This window comes from Echeneis naucrates, chromosome 11 (assembly GCF_900963305.1).
Source record: "Echeneis naucrates chromosome 11, fEcheNa1.1, whole genome shotgun sequence".
Lineage (NCBI taxonomy): Eukaryota > Metazoa > Chordata > Actinopteri > Carangiformes > Echeneidae > Echeneis > Echeneis naucrates.
In genome coordinates, this window is record NC_042521.1 from 11,105,326 (window position 1) to 11,113,400 (window position 8,075).

The 8,075-nt window shown below is 45.4% G+C and overlaps 3 protein-coding genes across 4 annotated transcripts; 2 read left to right on the forward strand and 1 right to left on the reverse strand.

Annotated features, from left to right (window-relative positions):
* Window positions 1-817: 817 nt before the first annotated feature.
* Window positions 818-1,480, reverse strand: LOC115051336 (distal membrane-arm assembly complex protein 1). Its single transcript, XM_029514724.1, has 2 exons — window positions 1,080-1,480; window positions 818-1,002 (listed from the first exon to the last, which is right to left on the reverse strand). The coding sequence occupies exons 1-2, from the start codon at window positions 1,288-1,290 to the stop codon at window positions 941-943; spliced, it is 273 nt and encodes a 90-aa protein (XP_029370584.1). The 5' UTR covers window positions 1,291-1,480; the 3' UTR covers window positions 818-940.
* An 84-nt stretch (window positions 1,481-1,564) lies between these two features.
* On the forward strand, window positions 1,565-5,379 carry LOC115050893 (biotinidase-like). Of its 2 annotated transcripts, XR_003841244.1 has the most exons (7): window positions 1,565-1,826; window positions 2,118-2,267; window positions 2,401-2,552; window positions 2,639-2,816; window positions 2,929-3,510; window positions 3,590-5,170; window positions 5,320-5,379. XR_003841244.1 is itself a non-coding variant. In XM_029514017.1 (6 exons), the coding sequence occupies exons 1-6, from the start codon at window positions 1,611-1,613 to the stop codon at window positions 3,860-3,862; spliced, it is 1,551 nt and encodes a 516-aa protein (XP_029369877.1). In that variant the 5' UTR covers window positions 1,565-1,610; the 3' UTR covers window positions 3,863-5,349. The 2 variants fall into 2 exon arrangements, 1 of the variants encoding a protein (XP_029369877.1); XM_029514017.1 differs by having other exon boundaries at window positions 3,590-5,349.
* On the forward strand, window positions 5,120-8,055 carry LOC115050894 (biotinidase-like). The gene is made up of 8 exons (XM_029514018.1): window positions 5,120-5,170; window positions 5,320-5,379; window positions 5,522-5,646; window positions 6,164-6,313; window positions 6,463-6,614; window positions 6,701-6,878; window positions 6,969-7,505; window positions 7,585-8,055. The coding sequence occupies exons 3-8, from the start codon at window positions 5,593-5,595 to the stop codon at window positions 7,855-7,857; spliced, it is 1,344 nt and encodes a 447-aa protein (XP_029369878.1). The 5' UTR covers window positions 5,120-5,170; window positions 5,320-5,379; window positions 5,522-5,592; the 3' UTR covers window positions 7,858-8,055.
* The last annotated feature ends 20 nt before the right edge of the window (window positions 8,056-8,075 follow it).

The following is an 8,075-nucleotide window of genomic DNA, read 5'->3' on the forward strand; positions in this document are numbered from 1 at the left end:
CCAGAGTGTGTATGGTGGTGCTTCAGTGTCCTTGCAGTTCCTGCAGATTATAAAAATCACTACAAATATGACTGAAGTCAGAATACGGTGTCAACATGTTAGACCAACCTTGACTTGTATAAAAACATTCCTGATGTGCTTCCTGCTACATTATCTACAATCTATAATCTCTGGATTTTTGAGACTTGTCTTTGCCTTCCAATACAAGATCAACTGACTATTAATCATTCAACATCTAAAATCCATTTGTTTAAATTTTAAATTATAAAGATAAATTATATCCCAAGAAAACTTACCAAATAATATCTCTCAGTGCAAATATTCATATTACCACTTATTTCGTATCTCTATATTTGAGACATTGCAGATCTGCTACAGGAAGATGCTTCATTATAAGGAACAAGCCTGCAACTCTAAAAAGCTTGGTCTTCTTGTCAATAAGATTGACTTTTGAGTGAGCGTACACTCTTTAAAGTTGCTAAGCTTCAATTTCAGTTTGATTTTTTTTTTTAATGAGCTCTGAAACGTCATTTTTAGTCACTGAGCAACAGACTGATGCACAGCAACAATTGGCATGTGTCAGGAAAGTTAAGTGGCAGAAATCGGTGCTTCATTCAGGTTTAGTTCAGGCTGTTGAGGAAAACACACGGAAGGAAGAACGTTGTGGATGACAGGCTGACGGACGGCTGTTCAGCAGGAAAAGCACATTACTCAGTGACTGCTGACTGCCTGTTCACTATGAGAGAGTCACTGTCCGTGTTCCCAGATCTGACCTCTGATTTCTTCTCGTTTCAACGAAATCACTTGGAGTCAAATATGATCTATTTACATTTTAATTTAAGTACACAGTCGCATCCACACGGTGTCAACACCTATTCATGCTTGACCATGATAACACACATCCCTGCAGCCTCTTTGGGTTGGTGTCTCTGAACGGTCCTCATGCCTTCTGCATTTTTCCTACCGGGTCAGCGATGACAACGATCCCCCAGGCTGCCAAACCTGAGAGACAAACACAGCAGTGTTACTTCTCCGAGCAGACAGCAGGCAGCTCAAGTCAACACTGTTGGCTGACGCACTTGCAGCAAATGTGATCTGTGCCACGGTGCCCATGGAGGTGGGTCCGCCTAGCCTCATCGTTTTCCGGGCTGCCATGAACACATAAGCTCCGGACAATATCAGACCACCGCCGGAGATGAGCCGACAGCTCCAGCAGCCCTTAAACAGCGGGCTGGGTTTAGCCACAGACGAATCTGCTCCTCCTGTCGGAGCCTCCGGGGCTGCCGGCATTGTGCTGCTAACGCTAATGCTAACAACTCCTGCTTTAAAAAAAATAAAAGGGGACAAACATAAAAACAAGAGGAAAAGGTTTCTTCTGATTGCAAGTAATTGTCCTCAAATGTTCAAACTATTTTGCCACATGATCCAACGCATTTCCCTCCTCCTCTAGCTCGCACAGGTCAAACTTTCAAACCACTTCCGCGTTATCAGCCTACCGTTTCCTGTTTCGTATTTTCAAAATAAAACCTTTTTTTCCCTGTCGAATGACAGGCAGCCACCGCAGTGGATTCACCTTTGACCATCCGGTTTCTCGGACCACGGCTAAAGAGATGTGTCTGTTAGCCGTCTGGCTTGTTTTGTCTGTGCGGACGGCCGCTGCTAAAGCCGACTCAGGACCGGACTCCTCTTATGTTGCTGCCGTTTACGAGCACACTTTAATCCTGAACCCGGACCCACAAGTCCGGCTGTCCCGGACTGCAGCCCTGAGACATGTGCACCAAAACCTGGACATCTATGATCAGCAGGCCGCCCGGGCTGCTCAACAGGTGACCAGTTCAACACACAATCAGGCTCATTCCTGTTTAAAGACATCTTAATCATGCTTCCTCAGGCAATCCAAAAATAAAGTAGTGCAATCAGTCTAGAGGATTTTTTTTAAAGAATTCCTGTCCACATATTTATTTTTTAACTTGAACTGCTCTGGTCGTTGGACCCATGAAGAGAAATCAGCTGTTACTGGCCAGAGCTGAGGCTTTGCTCATGAGCCTGAATAAACACATTTTAACAGTGTGCTGTCTCATTATAACCGAAGCCTGCTCTTGTTTTCTTGGGGTCAGGGTGCCCAGATCCTGGTGTTTCCAGAGGATGGTCTTCAAGGTTTCAATTTCAGCCGATCATCCATATCTGGCTATCTAGAAACTATTCCTGACCCCGAGGACGAGAGCTGGAATCCCTGCACAGAGCCGCAAAGGCACAACAACACCGAGGTGCACGGTCATTTCTTTAGATGTTACATTGATATTGAGTGGTCGATCTGGCATGACACACAGCTGTGACACAGAGACAGCACATGGCTGCCCAGAGATTTCCCCTTTCCACTTGAATGTGATTGGCTCACAGGTTCTCCACACGTTGAGCTGCATGGCCCGTCGCCACAGCCTCTACCTGGTGGCCAACATGGGTGACCTGCAGCCCTGCCCCCTGAAGTCCAGCCCCTCCTCCACATGTCCCCCTGATGGACACTGGCAGTTCAACACCAATGTGGTGTTCAGGTGCTCTGTAACTTTGACCTAGAAATAGTCAGACTGAAACGGAAATATCCAGTTTCCTCCTGTTGACACCGTCTTCTTTCATCCAGGTCTGACGGGGAGCTAGTGGCACGCTACCATAAGGAGAACCTGTATTTTGAGCAGGCCTTTGACTCACCACCACAACCTGAGATTGTTACATTTGATACACCTTTTGCTGGGAAGTTTGGCCTCCTCACCTGTTTTGACATCCTGTTCAAAGAGCCCACAGTCTCTCTGCTGGAGAAGGTAGAAACAACGTACACATGAAGTAATGTGCATTCAGCTACACTCTGCTGTGGTTGTTTCTTCTTTTATCTTCAGCCTCTCTCTCTCTTTTTTTTTTTTTCACTTCTTTCAGGGCGTGCGTCAGCTGATCTTCCCAACAGCCTGGATGAACCAGCTCCCCTTGCTAGACACAATCCAGTTCCAGCGGGCATTAAGCCTTGGTGCTAATGTCACCCTACTTGCGGCCAACATTCGCAATGAGCAACTGATTATGACAGGAAGTGGCATCTACACCCCGTTTTCTGCCACCTACCACCACGCTCAGAAAGGAGATCCTGAGGAGGGAAAGCTGCTGGTGGCCACAGTTCCAGTCTTAGAGAGCTGGACCACAGGAGAGGAAGCAACAGAGACCGAGTCCACACCATCTACAGATACAGACTCTGGATATTGTCACAGAGAGAGCTGTTTTCATTATTCTCGTCCTGATTCTGATTTAGCAGCCGCTTCCTCCTCTCACACCTTCATCTCATCCATGATGTACGACATGTTTAAATTTTCCATCCTCAGTGAGACGGAGGGCAAACTCAGTGTGTGTGATGACGATCTCTGCTGCCACCTGCAGTACCGTAAGTTACCTCAGAACAGCAGCACAGAGCTGTATGCACTGGGAGCATTTGCTGGAACTCACACAGTGAATGGACGCTATGCGCTGCAGGTGAGTATGAAAAAAAACTTTATATCATTTAAAACTGGTCGTTAAATGTTCGTCACATTCATCCCATTTCTGCCAACAGGCGTGTGCGTTAATCCGATGTGCCGGGTTGGAGGAAGATTCTTGTGGACGCCCAGTGGAAGAAGCTGAGACTAAAATGGACTTCCAGTTGGAAGGGAAGTTTGGGACTAAATATGTGTACCCATCAGTGTTGGCCAGCCACCTAGTCCTGGAGCAGCCGGAGCATCTGGGGAAGACTGCTGACGGAAGAGTGACCATGAAACACTCAAACATGTCCGGCGGTCTGGTTACTGCATGTCTGTATGGACGAATGTACCACCTGGACAATGTTTGAACTACTTTGAGATTGATGAGTCAGAAAAGACATTGTGAATCTCATCTCAAAACTGATTTAGGAATGAAAAAACTACTCACACTGAAACTCGTAATTACGAACTTCCAACTTGGATAAATTAGAATAAATTAAATGTTAGCTTTCAGCAATAGATGAGTCTAAAGGGAGCTCTTATTATCTGTAACCATAAAATCAATTGCCGGAGTTTCCTTCATTTATCTGGACTCCTGAGCTGCCAGGTTCTGTGGTGAAACTAATCCGTCTGTTTCTTAGCATTCTGGTGTCAGCTTGTAGAGAAATTCTGAGCCTGTTGTATAATTACTTTTGATCCCTGTGAGCGCCTTGTTTTCAGGTCTTGCTTGCTGGTATTTTGACACAAACAGTGATGAGGACTACCTGAAGATGGAGACAACTATTGGCTGTTTGATGATTTCCATCAAGCTAGACAGCTCTGTCTCTGTTGAGATGTGAAATCATTTAAATTTAACAGCAATAATAATGAAAAGTGTATTAAACCGCTGAGAGTCATCAGGCCCAGTCCTGAGTCCAGTGAGCACACTCTGCCACTCAACACTCTTTCTGTGTGGTTTCCAAGATGCTCTCAAGGGGCCTCATCCTTTTGAACCCACAGGGGTCAAGCCTCACATCTTACTTTCACTGTCTTGCAGCAAGCTGAATGCCCATTTCTGCTGCACTCAGCTAACATCTCAGCACACTTAGATGGCTTTCTCTCCTTAGCTTCCTCCATCCAAACACTCAGCTGTAGCAACACCATTAGCTTGGTTGACCCAGTGCTGTGCCAGAGATGTGAGGGAGGTTCAGCTGCATGCACAGACAAACCAGGAGCTACCAGTCTCTGGATGTTGGAAGCAGCCAATGCTCTGTGTTGAGGGTGGATTCTTTCTCCCCCTCCTGCTTTGTTGAGTGTTGCCGGTTATTGCTGGTGACACTGGTGCAAATGGATCTGCCAGGATCCACAGAACTTGGTTGCGGCACCAGCAGTATTGCTGGATTTCATCCCCTGGTAGGTGTTGCTGTGAGGTGTCTTAACTTCCTTGAGGAGAAGCTTCAGGCTTGTGTGTTCTTAAAAACTGTTTTAAAAACTTAATGGGTGCTTTCACTTCACTAAAAAGCATAGCCACAGGCAGGTACCAGCTGTTCTTACTGTTTATGTGGTTTATAAAATGTCACAACATACGGAAGAGACAGAGCCATCTGGGTGATGTGCTCTTTGTTTGGTACAGGTTAAACAAAATCTTTGTCATGTTTTTGTGTCTTGTCGGCTTCAGCTCTCAGCCTCCTGTACAGGTATGTGATGCATATTCAAATTCAGCCATTCAGTATAATGCTGTGTTGTTCATGTACATCAATATTTTTGTCATACTTATGCAATAATAGCAACTGTGTTTTGTACAAAGGGAGCTCTTATCTCTTGTAAACAAACCTTTATTTTGCAGAATCACCCGTGTTTACCTGGACTCCTGACCTGTCCGGGACCCTGCAGGCCTATAAAACAGGTCTGTTTGTGTAATAACCTTCAAGTTTACACCCCAAAAAAAATGTATTCGTTTGTTGCCATTTCTGTCATTTTGTCTTTCACACCAGCCTTTGGTAAGCCTGGACCTTTTTCACTTTCTGGTTCTTCTTACACTGCTGCAGTCTATGAACACCATTTTATCCTGGACCAGAAGCATCATGCCCCCCTGTCCCGAGCTGAGGCGCTACAACATATGCAGAAAAACCTGGATGTCTACGAGCCGCAGGCTGCCCAGGCTGCCCAGCAGGTAGAAACAGGACAGGAATTCTTTTAATCAAAGAAATGCTGACTGTGTAATACGCTCACTCACTCATCCAATTTCTTCAATATCATATACTTAAATATAAAGTGACTAATTCTGTCTGGGGCTATTAAAGATTTCAGAGTGATCTAAACTTGTTTTAAGAAATTTGACAAAGACAAATTACACAATTAAAATATTTGCAGTTAGAGACATCGTTTTTAATGTTGAGATTTTTTTCCTGCACATATTCTTTTGCTCAACATTTTGTTGGTAGTTGGGTCGATTAATTCTCAGATTGACTGCAGTGGTTGATTCAGACATTGGTGTAAACAGTCTCTGACTGTTTTCATCAAAACTGTAAAGACAGTGTGTTTATAAAGTGAAATACTATTTGTTGACAACCGATGCTAAACTTGGTCATGAACTACTTTCCCAAACTTAATGGTCTAAGAGAAAAGTGCATTTAATTTTTTGGAGGTCACACCCACGTTAATGAATCTCATCACACTCTGTCCATCAGGGTGCCCAGATCCTGGTGTTTCCAGAATATGGTCTCAATGGCTTTAACTTCACCCGAACTTCCATATCTGGCTACCTAGAAACCATTCCTGACCCCGAGGAGGAGCACTGGAACCCCTGCACAGATCCACAGAGACACAGCAACACTGAGGTTTACAAATTGAGCATGTAGTTGTTCAGGTTTTACTCACTGGTATTTTCACATGATAAAGTGTGAGGACTAACTTGAACTCAGGTTCAATCAGGTAGGACAACTCACATTCAGAACAGCAGTTACAGCTGAATGTGATTGGCTCACAGGTTCTCCACACGTTGAGCTGCATGGCCCGTCGCCACAGCCTCTACCTGGTGGCCAACATGGGTGACCTGCAGCCCTGCCCCCTGAAGTCCAGCCCCTCCTCCACATGTCCCCCTGATGGACACTGGCAGTTCAACACCAATGTGGTGTTCAGGTGCTCTGTAACTTTGACCTAGAAATAGTCAGACTGAAACGGAAATATCCAGTTTCCTCCTGTTGACACCGTCCTCTTTCATCCAGGTCTGACGGGGAGCTAGTGGCACGCTACCATAAGGAGAACCTGTATTTTGAGCAGGCCTTTGACACACCACCACAACCTGAGATTGTTACATTTGATACACCTTTTGCTGGGAAGTTTGGCCTCCTCACCTGTTTTGACATCCTGTTCAAAGAGCCCACAGTCTCTCTGCTGGAGAAGGTAGAAAACACTTGCAACAGAAATGTGTATTCAGCCATACTTTATCATTTCCCATCTTCAGCTTGATGCTCTCTTTTTGTGCTTTTTCAGGGTGTGCATCAGCTGATCTTCCCAACAGCCTGGATGAACAAGCTACCCCTAATGTACTCAGTCGCCGTCCAACGGTCAATAAGCCTCGGAGTGAATGTCACCCTACTAGCAGCCAATATTCGCCATAACCGATGGAAAATGACAGGAAGTGGCATCTACACCCCGTTTTCTGCCACCTACCACCACGCTCAGAAAGGAGATCCTGAGGAGGGAAAGCTGCTGGTGGCCACAGTTCCAGTCTTAGAGAGCTGGACCACAGGAGAGGAAGCAACAGAGACCGAGTCCACACCATCTACAGACTCCAATCCTGACGGTTCAGCAGCTTCTCCCTCCTCTGACACCTTCAGCTCTTTCATGATGAATGACCTATATACATTTTCCATCCTCAGTGAGACGGAGGGCAAACTCAGTGTGTGTGATGACGATCTCTGCTGCCACCTGCAGTACCGTAAGTTACCTCAGAACAGCAGCACAGAGCTGTATGCACTGGGAGCATTTTCTGGAATTCACAAAGGATACAAACGCTTTGCGGTGCAGGTAAGTATGAAACAGAACTTTATATCATTTAAAACTGGTCGTTAAATGTTTGTCACATTCATCCCATTTCTGCCAACAGGCGTGTGCGTTAATCCGATGTGCCGGGTTGGAGGAAGATTCTTGTGGACGCCCAGTGGAAGAAGCTGAGACTAAAATGGACTTCCAGTTGGAAGGGAAGTTTGGGACTAAATATGTGTACCCATCAGTGTTGGCCAGCCACCTAGTCCTGGAGCAGCCGGAGCATCTGGGGAAGACTGCTGACGGAAGAGTGACCATGAAACACTCAAACATGTCCGGCGGTCTGGTTACTGCATGTCTGTATGGACGAATGTACCACCTGGACAATGTTTGAACTCGAGCTGCAGCTGCTATTGATTTATCAGAAAATTAATTGCTAACTATTTAAAGAATTGTTTTGTAATTTTCAAGCAACAATGCTACCGGTCTTTGCCTGCCTTTTTAAAGCGGTGACCCTAATCTAAAAAGGAGTGTTCCTTTACATGCATCAGACATTAACCACTGATTTCAAACATAAAAAATTCAGCCCAAGTCCAGCAATGATGCACACGC

Bases quoted from the DNA above. Each gene is read 5' to 3' on its own strand.
- LOC115051336 (XM_029514724.1), bottom strand. From the start codon at position 1,290: ATGCCGGCAGCCCCGGAGGCTCCGACAGGAGGAGCAGATTCGTCTGTG. The intron at 1,003-1,079 runs GTGCGTCAGCCA...TTTGTCTCTCAG, and splicing joins ACAGATCACATTTGCTGCAA to GTTTGGCAGCCTGGGGGATC.
- LOC115050893 (XM_029514017.1), top strand. From the start codon at position 1,611: ATGTGTCTGTTAGCCGTCTGGCTTGTTTTGTCTGTGCGGACGGCCGCT. The intron at 2,553-2,638 runs GTGCTCTGTAAC...TCTTTCATCCAG, and splicing joins AACACCAATGTGGTGTTCAG to GTCTGACGGGGAGCTAGTGG. The intron at 2,817-2,928 runs GTAGAAACAACG...CACTTCTTTCAG, and splicing joins CAGTCTCTCTGCTGGAGAAG to GGCGTGCGTCAGCTGATCTT.
- LOC115050894 (XM_029514018.1), top strand. From the start codon at position 5,593: ATGCAGAAAAACCTGGATGTCTACGAGCCGCAGGCTGCCCAGGCTGCC. The intron at 6,314-6,462 runs GTTTACAAATTG...ATTGGCTCACAG, and splicing joins AGAGACACAGCAACACTGAG to GTTCTCCACACGTTGAGCTG. The intron at 6,615-6,700 runs GTGCTCTGTAAC...TCTTTCATCCAG, and splicing joins AACACCAATGTGGTGTTCAG to GTCTGACGGGGAGCTAGTGG.